The sequence below is a fragment of the Pristiophorus japonicus genome, chromosome 8, assembly GCF_044704955.1.
Source record: "Pristiophorus japonicus isolate sPriJap1 chromosome 8, sPriJap1.hap1, whole genome shotgun sequence".
NCBI lineage: Eukaryota > Metazoa > Chordata > Chondrichthyes > Pristiophoridae > Pristiophorus > Pristiophorus japonicus.
This window is the reverse complement of record NC_091984.1, coordinates 112170128-112190872: the sequence shown is the minus strand read 5'-3', so window position 1 is coordinate 112190872 and position 20745 is coordinate 112170128. Positions and strand designations below refer to the sequence as shown.

The 20745-nt window shown below is 40.5% G+C and overlaps 1 protein-coding gene across 1 annotated transcript in view; it reads right to left on the bottom strand.

Annotated features, from left to right (window-relative positions):
* Nucleotides 1-3670: 3670 nt before the first annotated feature.
* aspm (assembly factor for spindle microtubules) overlaps nucleotides 3671-20745 on the bottom strand; it is an 86311-nt gene continuing 69236 nt past the window's right edge. Inside the window, exons 21-28 of the mRNA XM_070887325.1 lie at nucleotides 19907-20066; nucleotides 17257-17406; nucleotides 15226-15417; nucleotides 14685-14877; nucleotides 9415-9569; nucleotides 6207-6383; nucleotides 4164-4336; nucleotides 3671-4028 (exon numbers count right to left, since the gene is read on the bottom strand). Coding sequence (XP_070743426.1) covers nucleotides 3929-4028; nucleotides 4164-4336; nucleotides 6207-6383; nucleotides 9415-9569; nucleotides 14685-14877; nucleotides 15226-15417; nucleotides 17257-17406; nucleotides 19907-20066 — 1300 coding nt within the window. The 3' untranslated portion in view covers nucleotides 3671-3928. The remainder of the gene's footprint in view (nucleotides 4029-4163; nucleotides 4337-6206; nucleotides 6384-9414; nucleotides 9570-14684; nucleotides 14878-15225; nucleotides 15418-17256; nucleotides 17407-19906; nucleotides 20067-20745) is intronic.

Genomic DNA, 20745 nt, shown 5'->3' with positions numbered 1-20745 from the left:
GCGTTTTAGCTGGCATGATCCTGCAGTCTTGACAGATAGAAGTAACTGTACTATGTCTTTATCCAACCCAGTCAATAAACAAAACTTCAGGCCACTGCTGCGAGTATCATCATTGTGAAGTTCCGTCCAATGCACCCCTTTCTTTAATAAATAATGGTGGTGGTACAAGCACCATTGCTAGTCCAGGAAGAAAACAAGCATAATATTGGACCATGCCTAAAAAGGTACGCAATTCAGTAACGTTTTTCAGTTCCAGAGCCCTCACAATTGCTTGCACTTTCTCCTTAACTGGTTGGAGACCATTTTCATCAACTCGCAATCCTAGATACACCACCTCACGCTGTATGAATGCACATTTACTCCTCTTCAGCTTCAGGTTATGGTAATTGAACCATCTGAATATTTCTAAGATTTCCAGGTTTTCCCTCTCTGTGCCGGTGGTTATCAACACATCATCTTGATTGCGGTGATTCATTCCTGCAAGATCTGATCCATGGTAGCTTGAAATATCTTTGGTGAGGACTTGGTATCATAGGGCAACTTAGTGTATGAATATACACCTTTGTGGGTGTTGACACTCCGATACAGCTGACTATCCTGGTCAACGTTGAGTTGAGCATAGGTGTGGGAGAGATTTCGTTTTGAAGACTTTAGCTCCCGCCAGTTCTGCATACAGGTCCTGTGATGTTGGTAAAGGGTATGGTTAATCAACTGCTCGATTCAGGGCAATTTTATAATCCCCACAGAGCTGTAGTTTTGTCTGCCTTCGGAACGAATGGGATTGTCCAGTCACTCCTCAGTCTTCACGAAAACTAAATTTTTCTCCAACTTATCAAGCTCTCGCTCATCCGATGATTTTAACGCACATGGTACCGGCCCTGGTCTACAAAAAATAGGTTTGACATCCGACCTAATCCGTAAGAGTCCTCAAACATGTTAGCATATTTCTCTGGCAGAGTATCGAGCTGAGACATAACCATATCTGTACTACAGGCGCTGTACCAATCCAAACGAAGCACGCTTAGCCAATCTTTGCCCATAAATGTCAGCCGATTGACGTATTTCACTATAATAATCTTGCTCGTTTCCTCTGGTATTATACTATGCCCTCCATTTTCCAAGCAGCTGCAGTTTGCCCCTGAATATGTTTTCAGCTTTGCTGAGCTCACTTTAATGGTATGCCCCTGAAATCTTTGCTGAGCTCGCTTTAGTGGTATGCCCCTGAAATTCTTGTAATAGACATCCTGACTAATCATATTAATCCATAGATTATCAGTACAGGTTGAGCATCGGAAACCTCAGGACCGAGGCCGTTCAGGATATTTCCGTATTTTGGAACGTCTTTGCCTGGGTCGAGGTAGGTGGGTCTGGCAGCTGAGATAAGGGCAGGGGGGGGGGGGGAGGGGCCAGGGCAAGGTCAGGCCGCCGAAGGCTGGGGCGGGCGAAGACGTTGGCGATTGGGCCACGGCGGGCGAAGTCGGGCCGCCGAGGTGAGATCGGGCCGCCGAGGGCAGGCCGGGGCGAGCTAAGTCAGGCCACCGAAGCTGGGGGGGGGGGGGGGGGGGGGTCCAGATTTTTGAACATTTTCCGGTTTCCAGATGACCCCACCACAGATCGGCCCTGTGTCCGGATTCCAGAACATTCCGAATTTTGGAACTCCGGATTTCGGTCGCTCAACCTGCACGAACGTTCTGAAATCCTGACATAAGGAATGTATGTACTGCCTTGCCCTTCACTGCATTTACACCAAAACCTGCACTGTTCTGATTGGTTTCATAACTCTCCCTCCGACTAGGGCTCACCCCTCTTCTGTGTTTCTACAGCCTGGTGACGGCTACTACCACCGGTAATGGGTGAAATTCCTTAATATCTTTTTCTGCCATCTCCATGGAGGTGGCTATATTGCAAGCTTTCTCAAAAGAGATCATCCATACGTAACAATTTAGATTGGATGCATTCAGCCATTGGTTCACATCCAAATTTATCTCGAAGAGCCCTATCTAGTAATCCTCCAAGATTGTTCTTATGGCAACAATGATGGTTTCATCAGGTCTTTGGGTTCTCATTGTGAACTTATAGCTCTCCTCTATTTCTAAAAGCGGTGGATCAAAATGAGTCTCCAATATCTGCAGTATGTCTGAGAATGAGCATCCTTAACCTTTCTCAGGGTTAACAAATTCACTAAGATACCATAATTCTCTGCACCAATCATGACTGACAGAATAGCTTTCATCTTCTCATGCACTGCTTGATTGCTTAATTGTGAATCTGCCACACCTGCTGAGACTTCATTGATGTCATTAGCTCTAAAAAAAATATTTGCAATCTGTGTGTAGGATCTGAACGATTCTTATTCCTGTCAAAGGTTCCTAAATTACTCGTTGTCATATTCACATTGCCTTCTTAGCTTAATAGCCGTTAATCACTCAATAACTTTGAATTGCTTTTCAATGACTCTAAATAGCTTTCCAAAAGCTCTATTTGTCAATTCAACACTGTTCAGTACTCCCAAAAAATGGTACTACCAGACTCTCATTCAGGAATCACGCTGCCAGTATATCTTCTTGCAGTGCTCCGCTTGCTTTCGCATAAAGGGAAATTCCACCAAAAATGTCTTCATGAAGAAATTCCATTCTCATCGCCATTTTGTAATGTATTTGCTTCAAGGGTTCTTTGCTTAAGAATTCATAGAAATATATTGCTATTTAGAACTAGTTGGTTTATTAGCAAAGGTTTTAACAATCACACTACACATTACCAGTTCATCCAGCAGGCTCACAACCACCTGCCTCTCTGTGCATCGTGCATCTCCCGAACCCAACTGGCTGGGGTTTATTGAGTCTTGTGAAGATTACGTGACTGGCTAAGCCACTCCCAACTCAACAGCTCTACAAACCTGTGAGCATATAATCATTGGCGTTCAGAAGAATGAGAGGTGAGCTTATCAAAACATAAGATAATGAAAGTGCTCGACAAGGTGGATGCAGAGAATATTTCCACTCATAGGGGAAAATAAAACTATTTTTGAGTTTCCTTGTCTTTCTACAGGCAATCACTGGGCCTCCTTCTCAAATTTTCTCACAGCAGAAGATTCCGTTCAAGCAATACCGTGATCTATTAAGGCTGCCGGACAGCAGCTGTGAGGTTTAAAAAAAAACTCCAGTGTTCTGACTTGTACCATTTTCTAGATTGCTTCATTGTTCCGATCAGAGCCAGGATTCAGTACTGCCCTTTTTCCATAGAAGCAAGGGAACAGTCAGGAGGCAGGACTGTCCAAATGCATTGAAAAGGCATGACTAACAAATTATTTTCATTGTGTACTATTCTAGAGATTGACAGCACAAGCAGAGTTAACAGTGAACCCCAGTTCCAACAATGGACAGCCCAAAGGAGTTGTTTTTATTATTAGTCTATTATTACAAAGCACATGGTACTTGCTAAAGTAGCCCTCATCTACTAATTGCAATGAAGTTGTAGTAGAGATTGGAGGAATGGTCTGTGATAAGGTTTCCTTTCCCCTGATATTTTCTTTCCCCCCCAAACTGTTATTCAACATCATTCAGTAATATAACCAGAGAAAAGATTGATATTACCCGACAAAACATTCATGAATTGATTACTGAATGTAGCAGTGAAAATTTATTTTCTCTAAAATGCAAAGACAAGTAAATAAACTGTACAAAAATATTAACAGTCAACTAATGCAGCTTAAAAACTTGCAAAAACAGCACACAGAAATAATTTCATCCCCACATTATTTTTCAGATTTAAGTTGGAGGATAACCTTTCACCATGATGTTTGATATGCATAGGAAAGATGCATATGAAACCAAACTTAACACTGACAAACAATATACAAGTAATACAATTTGGATAGGTTAAAAATGTGTTTTTGCATACAGTTACATGAACAGGTGTGTTGCATTTATCAAGAAATTCCAAGTGTCTCCACAACTAAGTGAATGGCTTTTAGAGGATCCACAATTTCTTTCACATTGTCTCTCCTCAAGACCCATTCTGGTTTTAGTCTGCAACACAGAAGAAAAGGACAAAAGCTCAGCCAAGTTTTATAAAAAGAATAAAATATAAGGAAAATCAAGTGGATGAGTGCACGAGAATAATGGTGATGTGAACAATTAAAAGGGGAGAAAATGGATTCTTACTTAGAAACTACTCTGGTTCGCACAGGAGTAGCTGGAATATATACAACACCATTGCGAGGGGCATTCATCCGCTGCTTAACATTTAATCTATCTGTATCCATCTTGTGCTTTTTCACAGTTAGCTCGTAAATACTACGGATACGATCCACTGCTCTGGGCAAGCTTCGGACTTCCTGGAAACAAAAAGTACCATTAGACAGTGCATCAGATTCATCCAAAATCACATTTTTATTCTCTGTTTTGGTAGGGAAAGAGGAGAGATCAACACAACTTGAAATTAACTGTGACCCAATTACCTACAACATAAAAAGGGAAAAATATTTATTCTCTGCAAACATAATTTGGCTCTGCAAAATAAAATTTAGCCAACAGAACTGCCACTCCGTTTAGACAAAACAAACCACAAACATTGCATTCAGAGATTGATGTTAGCAGTTTTAAAACTATGGCATGTTATTAATACAGTAATAATTATTTAAGTACTTCATATAACTACAAATTATTAAATCAATGACTAGCAAAACACAATGCCACATCCTTTTTAACAGATGTAGCATCATGATGTGATTCTATCCTTCCTCCTATACATAAGACAAATGTAACACTTTCAACCACTGGAACCAAAATTACAATCAAATAACTCCACGATCATAGTATATGCTGATAACTCATTGAATCTTCAACGTGCAGCTAACACTGACCGGTAGTTTGTGAAGACCTAGGGCAGCATGTTATACGTGCTTCAGTTGAAAGTAGTATTACCATCTGCAACACTCTTTGTTGGCTACATAATTTGCAATCATTAACCTCAAATATTAAGATTTACTGTACTGATGACAAACAAGTCAGTATTCACAACCATCTTATTTTATATTCTTTGCAAAAGCCAAGAATCAGATTGAATCTTACAGAACCCCATTTCTTAACAATTTGTCCGCATACAATCTTCAGATAGAAGTGACACTCAAAGCTCCTTTAAGAAAGGCATGTTATCATAACCACCCATAACTCTTTGAGGATTTAAATCCTCTGTTCCAGCAACATATGCTGGAAGAGCTGCTCTGGGGCCAGTTTACATTGAAGAGTTAGGTTGCTTTGGATACGATGCTTTGGATTTCAGATGATCCTCTTCGCCACCTGTGCAAGGTGGGATAGAACCTGCCAGACTTGAGTGCTAACATAACTGATTCGGACCATTTCTGTATTTTAAATTTTCCTCGACAGCATTGCTTAGAGCTGAAATTCGCATGTCAATCCCAATCTTGCCACTTGTGTTGTAACTTTTATTAACCCTTCATTGTTAGTTATTCCCAAAATAAACAAACATTTATAAGCTTAAAAAAAATACTTCCCAGAAGAGGAAATTTTCTGGGATGAGCTTGGTCAATGAGCTGAATGACAGTTTCTTTCAGATTTTCTATAATTCATTTGTCTCAGGAATGAAGCCCACAATTACGAGGGGGAAGAGAACATGGAATTTGCGCAGTGAGTCTTCGCTACTGTTACACACCTTTCTCTCTAATGTTCCTGGATTGTTAAATTTGCCAGAATATTTGTAAATGTTTACTGTAGTTCATATCACTTTTTCTCTAAAAATTGCACACTTGTCAACTCTATTAACTTCCTTAAGTACTTCTCATCACTACTCAGTGACCCTATATGGCATCAGGCAGGAACAGGAATAATATCAGCTCGGAAGATGCTCCTTCCCGTCAACATTCAAAGTTGAGGCTCACACACTGGCTACCTCGCTAAAGTACTAGAGGGTAGCTGGCACCATGCCCAAGAGTCAGTGGATTCAAGAGCAGAGACGGCAAAGCAGGAGAAAAACAATAAAAATAAAAGCCTATTGCATAAATTGGTACTCTTTTGCAGTCTATTCTTTGGATTTATCGTTTTCCAGCGCAATTTTATATTAAATATCCATCAAGGAGGACAGCCAATTGACAAAATAAAACATCTTATTCAAACTGGTGTAAAACTTTGTCTTTACCAACTAAAATTTTTTACAACATCTTCTTAAATATATATATATATACTCACTAAAGCCTTCTGCGAATCCCGTGACAGAATGGCAAGTAAACAACAAACTTTTGTAAAAATGCTGCCACACTTGTCTGATGTCTTGTCACCAGCTTTTCCTCTATACATGCACAACAGGTCGAGTAACGTATTAATGGAATTGTCCACTTCGTACACCACTGCAGATGTTTTCTCATACTAGAGGTCATGAAAATCAAAATGCAATTTTATTCATTCATCGCTAAAATTATAAGCTAAATCTTTATCCTGAAAATAGGAAAAGCAAACCTAAAAAGGTCAGCCAATCAGTTGGCAACTTTACAAATACTTGATTAACAATTAATTTCCCATATTATGTTCTATATCATCAGTGATAATAAAAACAAATTATATATCACAAAACAGAAAAGCAATCCACTATTTAATTGGGGGGGGGGGGGGGGGGGGGGAGGAGCAGGGGAGAAAAGAGATTCTATGATGAAGTGACCAATTTCTGTTCACCATCGAGACCACATTGAATACACACAGCCCAATAGAATCGTGCTTTTTAGTGAAGAGTTTCCATCCAGGTCATCGTGGGGTAACAGTAGCACACTGGTTATGTTACTGGGCTAGTTATACAGAGGTCTGGACTAGTGATCCGGAGACATGAGTTCAAATCCCATCACGGCAGCTGGGGAAGTTAAATTCAGTTAATTAAACAAATCTGGAACCAAAAGCTGGTATCAGTAATGGTGACTGTCATAAAAAAATATCACTAATGTCCTTCAGGGAAGAAAAATCTGCTTAGCTGGTCTGGCCTACATGTGATTCTAGACCCACATTTAACTGCCCTAACAAGCCACTCAGTTGTACCAAACCACAATGACAAAGTCAGTATGTGATTGACTACAGCAATTCACGGCAGATTACCACCCCCTTCTCAAGGGCAATTAGGGATGGGAAAATAATGGCGGTATTGCCAGCGACACCCACACCCAGTGAATGAATTTTAAAAAACAAAAGCTAAAATGGTTTAGAATAAGCCGGTCTTTTTCCGATGGGAACATTGTAAGACAGAAAACATTAAATGGATTTCCTGCAGTTGAAGACAAGACTTAAAGAAATCACATCAACTAGAAAAGTAGAATCATGTGCCAGACCAACATGTTCAAAAGCACATAGCTTAAGCATTGCAGGTTAACTCCTTTAGTGCTAATGCATAATGCAATAAGTGCTGTCAAGAACAGTAACCAAAGATGTTGCAGGTACCATATGTGAAGGGTCCCATGGAAGGTAAAACCGACTAGATAATGTAGACCATGACCAGCTTTTTCACCTTGTCCAGAATAGTAGAACCTGAGGGCATGGCCTGTGCTTGAAGGGGGTTAATTCAAAAATAATCCGTGGAAACATTATTTCAGTGAGCAAGTGGTCAAGCTTTGGACCAGGCTCCATTGGACGATGGTGGAAGCAGATAGTATTGATTGATTCAAATGCAAATTAGATGGATTTCCTTCATATAATATTTTGGGATACAGTAAATGAGTAATATGAGACATGACACATGTATGTGTGGTATGCTTGGGAACTTTGGACCTATGGTTCCCAAAGCTTTCCAGCATTTCGGTTTTCCTCGTCTCAGATCTGGGTCTGTTGTAGACTAATTTTGAGAGAGATTAATTACTATGATTAGTCAACAACTCCATCATCGTTGTATGATGCAACTTCCAGGATGATATACGGTGAACGAGATGGACCATGGTCTTTATCATTTCGCAATTCTTATCGTAGTAGCTTTCTGGCTTAACTTTAAGCAATGAAAACCTGAAATAAAATCGAGGTGTATAACTGAAAATGTTTGACTGTGTAAAATAAATAAATTTGTATCCAAACCTCTCTGAAACAAAACATATGACTTGCAATCAGAAGGCTAGCTATAGTTAAATAATATTTCAGCACTTGGTATAATTAAAAAATATTTGGACGGAGGGGTGTATAATTATAACTTTTAGCAAGTCAACCGTACATCCACATCCTGAATAGTAATTTAAGTTTAATATATTTAATTTACATTTGCTACAGAATATTGCCATTTAAAATTAATTTTGGAGTCAGAATAGAAGGCTACCCACACCAACAACCCTGAAGAACCTTTATGCATCACTGCCATTTTAAAAATAGAAAGGGATTTCATAATGGGTCAATGCCATTTAAAACAGGCGGAAAAGGAATTCATGCAACACTGAATTCATATAACATTGTGCATTTGGATGCCAATATTGGCACTATGCAATTTCAAGGCCCACGTCTTTTAGTTTTTTGATCCAAGACAAATAGAACTGTGAGGTGATATATTTTGGTAGTAAGAATGAGGAGAGACCATACACACTAAATGATACAATTTAAAAGGGGTTGCAAAAACAGAGACACCTGGGGGTGCTTGTGCACAAATCTTTGAAGGTGGCCGGACAGGTTAACAAAGCAGTTAATAAAGCACATGTGATCCTGGGTTTTATAAACAGAGGCCAGGAAGTTATGCTAAACCTATATAAAACACATGTTTGGCACCAGCTGGAGTACTGTGTCCAATTCTGGGCACCACATTTTAGGAAGAACGTGAAGGCTTTGGAGAGGGTACAGAAGAGATTTACTAGAATGGTTCCAGGGATGAGTGAAGAGAGTTATGTGGATAGACTAGAGAAGCTGGGGTTGTTCCCCTTGGAACAGTGAAGGCTAAAAGAAGATTTGATTTTGTTTAAAATCATGAAGGGTTTAGATAGAGTAAATAAAAATAAACGCTTTCCAGTGGCTGAAGGGTCAATAATGAGGGGGCAGATTTAAGGTGATTGGCAAAAGAATGACAGGAGGAAATTTTTTTTTAAAACTCAATGAGTAGTTAGAGATTGGGAATGCACAGCCTGATAGGGTGGTGGATAGAGAGTCAATAGTAGCCTTCAAAAGGGAATTGGAGAAATACTGGGAGAAAAAATTGCAGGGATATAGGGAAAGAGCGGGACTAAATGGATTGCTCTTCAAAAGAGCCAGTGCAGACTCGATTGGCCGAGTGGACTCCTTCTGTGCTGTACTATTCTATGATTTTATAACATCCTGCTCCTTTAAAGGCATGGTGTACTGTACAAAAGTTATCTTGCCAAAAGGAGAGATCTATAAAATATCAATTTTACAAGAACCAAACTACAAACAGAACTACAATGGGACATTTGTGACAATAGACTTCAAGCAGTACCTTTGAAAGATTGAGGAGAACTTGAACTGCATACTTAATGACATCCATAGAAGGCACACTGCGGTTACAACTCCTAATCAAAATTAAAATAATAGGTGTCGCTCCACTTTGGGCAAGATTTTCACAACAAATGGAAGACAGTCTGGTTGCAACTTCTGAAAATAAATTAACGAATATTAAAAACGGATCCTTCGTGATTAGAATTAGCAGATACCTTTATGAAATTAGCAACAAAAACCATCAATTTCCACTTAAGGAACAGTTTTAAACATGGAAAAACATGTCAATGCACTTCGGAGGAGAAAATGAGTCAACACACAACTACCAATTGTCTCATTAAACCCCTCTCTCCTATGCCTCCTCAACCCTCACCTCTAACAAGTGCTGGAACGTGTAGACTTCTGTGTCACCAAGATTGAGATTATCCATCCAACTGTCTCTGCAGCATCCCTCCCTTCCCTTGCCCACCAAGCCAAGCTTACCACAATCTTCATCCCCGGCCTGGTCCTGAACTCCCAACTTTCTCTAGTTTCTCTCTTGTATTCCCTCATGGCCTCTGACCTCACCTTGTCCATCAGACCCAGCTCCTGTTCCCTCAACTATATTACCACTAAACTTGTGACCACCCAACTTTCCTTCCTCACCCCCATGCGAACTGATCTGATAAACAGCTCCATCTCCTCAAGTACCGACACACTCCCTTTTAAGTCAGCCGTCTTCACCTCCTCCTCAAAAAAACATCTGACCAATCAGTCATTGCAAACTACAGCCCCATCTCCAACCTCCCTTTCCTCTCCAAAGTCCTTGAAAATGTTGTCGCTTCCCAAATCTGTACCCATCTGAACTTCTCTGATCGGGTTTATGCCCCTGAAACGGCCCTCATCAAAGTCACAAATTACATCATCTGTGACTGTGATCACTTCAACATTCTCTCCCTCTCTGCCGAATTTGACACAGTTGACCACATCATCCTCCTCCAATTCCTCTCCTGCATTGTCCAGTTGACCGTGACAACCCTTGTCTGGTTCCACTTTTATCTATCCGATCGTTGTCAGAGAATCATCTGCATTGGTTTCTCTTCCTGCCCCTGCACGGTTACCTTTCAAGTTCCACCAAGGATGCGCAACCCCGCCCCCCCGCCCCCACCACTCCCATTTCTCATCCACATGCTGCCCCTTGGCAACATCATCCAAAGACATGACATCAGAATCCACATGTACGCTGATGAAACCCAGCCACATTTCACTACCATCTTGACCCCTCCACGGCCAGCCTGGTTGTTTGACATCTAGTTCTGGACGAGTTGCAATTTCCTCTTAATAAATATTGGAAGACCGAAGTCACTGTCTTCAGCCTACGCCACAAACTGTTTCTTAGCCACCGACTCCATCCCCTTCCCTGGCCAGTGCCTCAGGCTGAACCAGACTATTCACAACTTCAGCATCCTATTTGAACCCAAGCTAAGTTCCAACCAGATATCCTTTCCAGTGCAAAGACAGCCTATTCCCAGCTCTGTAATATCACCAGTCTTCGCCTCTGCCAGCTCATCTGCTGCTTAAACTCTCACCCATGCCTTTAGTGCCTCCATACTCGAGTATTTCAATGATCGCCTGGCCGGTCTCCCATCTTTCACCCGTCAAAAACTTGAGCTCATCCAAAATTCTGATGCTAATTTTGAAATCCCTCCAAGTCCTCGCCCCTCCCTCCAACTATAACCCTCCAAGAACGCTACGTTCCAACAACTCTGGTCTCCTGTGCATTCCCCATTTCCTTCGTCCATTAGTGGCTGTACCTTCAGATATCGAGGCGCTAAGCTCTGGAATTCTCTCCCTGAATCTATCTGCCTTTTCCTCCTCCTTTAAGGCGCTCTTTAAAGCCAACTTTTTTGAAACCATCCCTCCTAATCTCTTTGACTTGGTATCAATTATTTCCTGATTATCCTCGTGTGAAGCGTCCCCCTTGGGACGTTTTATTACATTAAAGGCACTAGATAAATACAAGTAGTTGTGGACACAGAGCCATTTGTGGAAATATAAGAAGTGACTAAAAAGCAGGAGAAGGTTGCAGAAGTAGGGGAGAATGAAGCCATGAAACAATCTAAATAAATTGGGATGGGGGGGGGGGGGGGGGGGGGTTGGGCGGAGGTGGAAAGAGGGGAAGAGGTGGGATGAGGAGCCAGTGTAGATTAGTTAGAATGGGCATGCTGGACTTAATATAAGACTGTATGTGAGTGGTGGAGATTTGTATAATTTCAAGTTAATGCAAGGTGGAGGTTGGCATGGATGGTATTAAGAGTAGAGACAAATTTGCTAGAATTCTTTGAGGATGTAATGAACAGGGTGGGATAAAGGGGAACCAGTAGATGTAGTGTATTTGGACTTTCAGAAGGCATTTGACAAGGTGCCACATAAAAAGTTACTGCACAAGATAAAATGTCATGGGATTGGGGGCAATATATTAGCACGAATAGAGGATTGGCTAACAAACAGAAAACAGAGTGTAGAGATAAATGGTTCATTCACGGGTTGGCAATCAGTAACCAGTGGGGTGCCGCAGGGATCAGTGCTGGGATCCCATTTATATTAACGACTTGGAGGAAGGGACTGAGTGTAATATAGCCAAGTTTGCTGATGATACAAAGATGGGAAGAAAAGCAATGTGTGAGGAGGACACACAAAATCTGCAAAAGGACATCGACAGGCGAAGTGAGTGAGCAAAAATTTGGCAGATGGAGTATAATTTTCGAAAGTGTGAGGTCATGCACTTTGGCAGAAAAAAATCAAAGAGCAAGTTATTATTTAAATGGAGAAAGATTGCAAAGTGCTGCAGTACAGCAGGACCTGGGGGGTACTTGCGCATGAAACACAAAAGGATAGTATGCAGGTATTGGAATCTTGGCTTTATTGCAAAGGGGATGGAGTATAAAAGCAGGGAAGTCTTGCTACAGTTATACAGGGTATTGGTGAGGCCACACCTAGAATACTGCGTGCAGTGTTGGTTTCCATATTTCCGAAAGGATATACTTGCTTTGGAGGCAGTTCAGAAAAGGTTCACAAGGTTGATTCCAGAGATGAGTGGGTTGACTTATGAAGAAAGGTTGAGTAAGTTGAACCTCTACTCATTGGAATTCAGAAGAATGAGAGGTGATTTTATCGAAACGTATAAGATTGAGGGGGCTTGACAAGGTGGATGCAGAGAGGATGTTTCCACTGATAGGGGAGACTAGAACTAGAGGGCATAATCTTAGAATAAGAAGCCACCCATTTAAAACTGAGATAAGGAGAAATTTCTTCTGAGGGCTGTGGATCTGTGGAATTCACTGCCTCAGAGAGCTGTGGAAGCTGGGACATTGAATAAATTTAAGACAGAAATAGACAGAGCGGGCAGGGAAGTAGACCCGAGTCCATGATCGGATCAGCCATGATCGTATTAAATGGCGGAGCAGGCTCGAAGGGCCGTATGGCCTTCTCCTGCTCCTATTTCTTATGTTCTTATGTAAGAGGTGACTAAACTGTATCATCATTTTGGCATCAATGGGGTTAAGGTAGATGCCAAAGAAAGCAAGGTTGCAGATGTGGAATTAAGCAGTCTTGGTAATGGATAAAATATGGCAATTGAAGTTCAGGTCTGGGTCTGAAAGAATGCTGAGGTTTGCACAGATCGAGCAAGGCGCCAAAGTTGAAAGGGTGGCAAATGAGCTGGAGAAAACAATAGCTTCAGTTTTTCCACTGTTCAACTAGAGAAATTCTGGTTCATCTGCAACCTGGTGTGGAAATGACAGTTCAACAACAAGAACTGGTTGTGGGTGTAGTCAGCATACCATGCCAACAGATGATGCCAGAGGAGCAGCATAATGACGCGAAAGAGCAAGGGGCACCCTTGGAGAACTCGGGTAGTGACTTTGCAGGAGCTGTGCTGGCCGCGCTGGGACAGGTTGGAGAAGAATCATACAAGGGCAATGTAACGGAGGAGACACAAAGCAATGCAGTAGCATGATCAAATGTCATTGGGAGGTGGTCAAGGAGGCTAACCTGCTGTAGGTGCAGTAACAAGAGATGTTATTGATGACTAACTTGTTAAGCAGAGTATAAACAAGATCAAAGGAATTAGAACAGGGATTTGAGAGAGAAGTGACCACAAAAGCGAGGAGATAATACGTGCAAAGATCTTAGACAGGAATGGGAGGTTGGAGATGGGGCAGTAGCTGGAGTACTGTGAAGGGTAGGCTTTTTGGGGCTGGAGATGAAAGAAATTTTGAAAAGGCTCTGAAGAAGAGAACCATTTACAGTAATGATGAGTATTGCAGAGTTTGAACAGTCAACAGCTATAAACCAATGCTATTAACAAACTTTGATATTATCAGAGCTTTAGCAACAGGATACATGACATGATATTAAATTTATAACTTGTAATATTGAACCTTTTTAATAAATAGTGACAAAAAGCTAGTGTAAAGCACATTAATGTGGTTTACAGCCCTGAGATCAAGCTTTCACTCAAAGCAGACAACAAATGAATTTGTAGTAAAAGCAAATTTACATAAAAATACTTAAATCTCCCCCAGCATAATAGAATATACAATGCAGTGCATGGCAGATAGGACAAAACAAAGCGATTTGTTACAAGACAGCAGCTTAACAACTTCATCTGAACACTAATGTTTGTTACATCAATGAAATATGCTCCACCTGTAACTATTATACAAGTGGAGTTCATTTATCAAACTCTCCATGAAAGGGTTACGGTAACATAATGGTTGTGTTATTGTACTAGTAATCCAGAGATTTGAGCTAATAATCCAAGAACACAAATTCAAATCGCACCATGGTAATTAAGAATTTGAATTCATTTTTTTTTTAATCTAGAAATAAAAAGCTGGTGCCAGTAAACGTGACTATGAAGCTTGTCAGAATCCCCTAAAAAACAGACACTCATTTATGTCCTTTAGGAAGGTAAACCTGCTGTTCTTGCCTGGTCTAGCCTACATGTAGCTCCAGTCCCACATCAATGTGGTTGACCCTTAACTGCCCTCTGGCCAAGCAAACCATTACCAGTGGTTTAAGAAGGCAGCCCGCCACCACTGTCTCAGGGCAACCAGGATGGGCAGTAAATGCTGGCTTTGCTGGGATTCAGTGCACTGGTCAAACCACATTCCTTTACTCCAGCGAAAGACTCAATTAAAACTAATTTTAATAAATAGATAAAAGTGCATTTTCAGGTAATCTTATTGCATTACATAAATAGTTTGTAGAAAATAGAAATATACAAACCTAAATGCTGTAAAGCTGCAAGAATGTTAGAGAAATGTTTGTACTTAAGAATGTAATCTAGAGCTACAGCTGTTCTGTTGCACAATTTCTGCTCCTCGGTGCTGTTCTGATTAGCCTGTTGAATGCGCTGTCTGATAGCAATTATTTGAAGATTGTTGGTTTTCTTGCGCAAGTAATATCCTTTCCACAAAGCCTATAAAATTAAAAATTCATTTTGATAATATTTTATTCAACGAGTGCATTATTCCAATAAACTTCTGAAAGCCCATGACACAAAGTACATTTCTAAAGTACAATATTTCAAGTGTAGCACTGTAAATCAGCATTACAACCACCATGCAATTGATTTTAATCAACTTATATGACCATTTAAATAAAGTTTAATAGGTGCACAATACATGTTATTTTGCAAACCCCCAAAATAACCAGCAAACTAATATATTATATATACACACACATACATTCTCTCATTTATGTTCTCATATACAGCAGATACTTTACATGACACCAACAATCAACCACAATTAAGATTATAGAGTACCTGTATTTTGATAATTCCACTGTGAAATCTTTCTTTCCAGGTTTTATAAAGAAACCTTCTTACAGCTTTTTGAATGACAACAGCAGCTCTGTGACGTCGCATGAGCCAGATTTTCACAGTTCGCTGTGCTATAATGATCTTTTGACGCTCATCAAGGTATCTGCTGCGTTGAAGACAAGTCCTGCACCATCTCTATAATGAAAGATTTGTAATAAATCAACAAATAACCACCTTAAAATAACCACCTTGACAAGCAAGGAGTCCTTTAATTCCCACTCACTCAGTACTGGATTTGGGAACAGTTTGATAAATCTCAAAATAAATTTTGGGTTAAATAGCTCAAGGGGTGGAGACAAGTATTAGAAAATGGTCCATCATAGGCAGTTCCTCGGAATCGAGGAAGACTTGCTTCCACTCCTGAAGTGAGTTCTTTGGTGACTGAACAATCCAATACGAGAGCCACAGACCCGATCACAGGTGGTATAGATAAGTCGCTGAGGGAAGGGGTGGGTGGGACTGGTTTTCCGCACGCTCTTGCCTGCACTTGATTTCTACATGTTTTCAGCGTTGAGACTCAAGGTGCTCAGCGCCCTCTGGGATGCACTTCCTCCACTTAGGGCAGTCTTTGGCCAGGGACTCCCTGGTGTCAGTGGGGATGTCGCACTTTATCAGGGAGGCTTTGAGGGTGTCCTTTTAGCATTTCCGCTGCCCACCTTTGGCTCGCTTGCTGTGAAGGAGCTCCAAGTAGAGCACTTGCTTTGGGAGTCTCGTGTCTGGCATGCGAACTATGTGGCCTGCCCAGCGGAGCTGATTGAGTGTGGTCAGTGCTTCAACGCTGAGGATGTTAGCCTGGATGATCTTGGTGCGCCTGTCCTCCCAGGGGATTTATAGGATCTTGCGGAGACATCGTTGGTGATATTTCTCCAGCAACTTGAGGTGTCTACTGTACATGGTCCATGTTTCTGAGCTATACAGGAGGGCAGGTGTTACTACAGCCATGTAGACCATGAGCTTGGTGGCAGTTTTGGGAGTCTGGTCTTCAAACACTCTTTTCCTGAGGCGGCCAAAGGCTGCACTGGGGTGGTGTTGGATCTCGTCATCAATGCCTGCTCTTGTTGATAGGAGGCTCCCAAGATATGGGAAGTGGTTCACAGTGACCAGGGCCGCTCCGTGGTTCTTGATGACTAGGGGGGCAGTGATGTGCGGCGAGGACCGGCTGGTGGAGGACCTTTGTCTTTCGGATGTTTAGCGTAAGGCCCATGCTTTCATACTCCTCAGTAAATACGTCGACTATGTCCTGGAGTTCAGCCTCTGTTAATAGTAATGCTGCAATAGGTATATACCAAATCACTATTTATGAACCACAAATTTGCAGCAGAATTCCTAACTCAATGGTAGCAGCAGGCTTGAGATTTGCTCCATTGGTAGCACTGTCACTAAGTCAGAAGGTCATAGGCTCAAGCCCCACTATAATTTGAGCTCAAAATCTAAGCTGACACTTGGGGAATGCTGCATTGTTGGAGGTGCCATCTTTTAGAGATGTTAAAGCAATGGCCCTGGCCTCTCTCTTCAGATCAAACAATAGATTCAATGTCCTGGCCAACACACCTCGCTCAAGCATCATTACCCAAAAAAGATTTTCTGGTTGTTCAGTCATTTCCTGTTTTGGAACTTTGCTGTGTACTGTAGGCTGCCACATTTACTACATTTTGCCCAAGAACAACAACATAACAGTGACTATACTTAAGGAATCCATCAGATATGAAGTGACACGGGGTATTTGTTAAGATACTTTTTCTTCAGTATTATTCAAAATGTTAGAATTGCACAGGCATATTATAAAAGGTGAAATTACTTAAAGACTCAATTAATAATAAACCACAATGGAGGGATAATTGCTCCAGTCAGATATTGTAAAAAAATAAAATCTACAATACTGTTACGCCAGATTAATTCTTCTCCAATATGTCTAAACTTGCAGCTTTTCAGAAATGCTGCATTAAAATTTTGATCATCCTTTTTTATTTTTACCTGGATACAAATGACGGAATTGATCTTGCCGTTTGCATGTTTAAGAGCCATGTAGCCTCTGTATGCCCTTTGAATCTTAATGGCACAAATGTGGTGATACACGGCAGCAGTAAAGCAAAGCTTCTTTTCTGCCAATTTTTGCTCAGAAAGCTGGAAAAGAGGAAAAGTAAATAAACCATGATTTAATGTAGCAACACCACCACACAGTAAAGTAGGCATTTCAGTTATTGGGCAAAAGTCGGATTTCTAAATTTGAATACTACATGATAGATAAGCTACAGCTGTGGGATGTAGTAAAATCTTGCCCTTCACTCAGCTAACACCAGTTCTGAGTTTGAGCTCAAAATTCATCTTCCATTTAGAGTCTCATTCTCCTCTCGCCCATCTAGCAAGTTCTATACAACTGGTCTTTAACAATATCTTCATCCTTAACTGAAATTAGGAGCAAAATTTGCTAAGAACACACATTGGGATGGCTGTAACTCAGATTTCCTGTACAAACCAAGCCAGTTACCAATTTCTCCCAGTCTTGCTTCTTATTTATGCCGTCTAATTTTTCCTGTTAATTTTAGTGAGCAGTGAAAAATGTGGCCCCAAGTCATCATTGTATTCACTATGTTCCTTGTAAAAGTACTCGCTACATCATTTAGTTTCAGCAGAGAACCCAAAAACTTCAGAGGTTTGTAGAGACCCAATTCTGTTATAAGATGAGCTTCAATAAATTAGAATTCAAAGGTTCCATTCCAGTGATGACAATCATACCTTCTTACGAACTAACCATCCACAACATACAGATTGCAAGAGAATCATCACTGCTCTGTTTTTTTTGTATTTCATGTTTTCAGTTTTTGCAAGCTGCCATGCTCTGTAAAGTCTCTGTATAACCATTGCAGCCATTCTTAACTGAAGGAATTTCTTTTTGATTATAACTTCTGTACGCAAGCTGAATTTGAGAGGCAGCCTCATGTTTCTGTAATACCAATAATGGCAACTTAACTTTGATAGTCCATTTCAAAGGACAGTTTCACAAGTAATTTATCAGCATTTTGAATATTTAGGATCAATGCCTTATAAACCCACTGAAATTCTTTGAAGAAAGAATTAAATTATTGGATGGGGGTAATCCAGCGGTGTGCAAAGGATGGTGTTAAACAGAAAGTGCTCATCTGGGAAGAAGTAACCAGTTGTATTCCAGAGATCTGTTCTGGGATCCTGTTGTTCACAATATTAAAAGAAGGCAATGGGGTAGCTGAAGTATTGTTGAATTTGCTGATGACATAAAGCTATGCAGAGGTAATGAGTAGAAAGGAAACTTAATTTAAGAGACTTGAACGAATTATGCAGATAGACTTATATATTTTAAGATGCATAAACATAGTGGAATCCATGGGGGGGGGGGGGGCAGGCGGGAGACGATCTGCAGATGCAGGTTTGAAGTTACAATAGAAAGTGCTAAAAGAAAATACAGTAGATCTTGCATTTACAAGGAGAAAATACAGGTCAATACAGGTACTTTAACAAAGGGTCACCCTGCTTCTCCTCCCCATACAAAAGAGATCAAACCCAATCAACACCACCCCTTGCTGGTTGAAAATGGGAGATATAGTTATGGTCTGAAGTTACTAAAGTCATCATTCAAACTAAAAGGCCGCAGCCAAAATTAAATATTGTTCCTAGTTTTGATCTTCGTTGGATCAGTGTTTGCGTATCTTTCAGTTTAGATGAAGGGTTACACATGAAGCATTAATCAGCTTATTCCTTCTCCAGATGCCGCCGACTCACTGTTGTTTCAGAAACTGGGTCAAAACTGTTCAAACTCACTTTACCTAAACCCTCCCAGCTGGTAGAAAAGAAAGACGACTTTAATCCCATGAATTTCATTCAGGTTTGAATCCAGGTCCTAGAACTAAAATTAAAATGATGGCTTCGAGTTTCCGTACAGGCTCAATTCACCCAAAATCAGCCAAACCAGCGTAAAAGATCGAGGCATTTTAAGCTCAAGTTATGGTCAGCATAAATTGAGTTTCCGCGAACTTTAACATTGTTTTAGAACATCATGCTGGAAGCTGGCCCCATCTACAAAATTGGCCACACCCAGGATCGAAATAATGAGCACGGCGAGTTTCTGCCAATTATGCTGTTTATGGCCCTTCAAGTTAAGCTGGGAGTGTTTTTAAATATTAAAAAATATTTAATTGATAAAAGACTAGTGTACACCAATGATACTAGTAAATGGTTCTGTAATTTTCAGTGATTTAAAATCAGGTTGATGCACTAGACACTCTTATTAAAAATGTTTATGTTGTGTGATAAACTCATTTTCATCTGTATTAATGAAACTGCACCAGGTTACCACTCTTAAATATATCACGGAATATTTTTTAAAGCAAGGGGAAAAAAAGCAATTACATTCTATTATGCGGCCCGTTTGTGCTCATAAAAGATTTTACGTTCGCTGATATGCAGATGAGTTTGAGGGGAAACTTGAACCATCATTTCACTTCAGAAAACCAGCACAATTTTGCACCCGGGTTGTCAATTGCACCCAAAGTGGAAACTCTACCCCATATGTTTACCCTAAATCACCAGATTGCAAATCACATCAAAAGGGCAAAGAAAATGTAATAGACCATTCTAGCAAATAGGCTACCCTGATCATTTGTTTTCTGATATTAAGTCCTTTCCAAAGGGCCTGGATTTTGATTGCTGCCATTGTTTTCATTAAGTTTTCATGGTGCAATCTCCTTGTTGCAAGAGTCATTCTCCACCTTTGCTGAATAATAATTGTGGCAGCGCGGATCTTTAAAAACCTAGTCGTGAAACATAAAAAAATTGTGTGTTAACTTAAGCAAAAAAAGGACACATTTAAATCAGAGTGTATAAGTATTTCAGCTCCGTACTTACAGCATTTTTCCCCTCTGGATGTTAATTCTTTGCACATATCAATGTGTCAGATGTTAGTGCTGGGCAATGGAACACTACATTTCAGGGACTGTGTGTCAGCTAACATCTACTCTGCTCCACATTCTGAAGAGCATACCCAATGCACCAGTGTAGCACTTGCTTCATATATTCAACACTAACCATGATATATACGGAGTGAAATTGTTAATTGGTATTGCATTTGTGTGCAGTTTTGAACCTATACCTCTAGGAACTGGACTGAGACTACGCAAATTAATTTTACATTGTGAGAGAGAGGGAGGAAATTTTCATCCCAAGGACCATTAAATTGGTTTGAAGTATATTACTCATTTAAAAAAAAACATTCACTAATTATGTGTTTTCAATAATAATGTTTCTAAATTCATTTTTTTTTTTTTTAAAAACAGCATTGGCAGTTTCTGCACTTTTCCCTCTTCCTCATGGCCCAACACAAATTAGTCTGCCATGTTTTCTATTTTTCTTTCTTGCTACTTCGGAGTGAACAAACTACATTTAGTAAATTTGAATTGCGCTTTGGGAAGCACGGCAAATATTGCAGTCAGT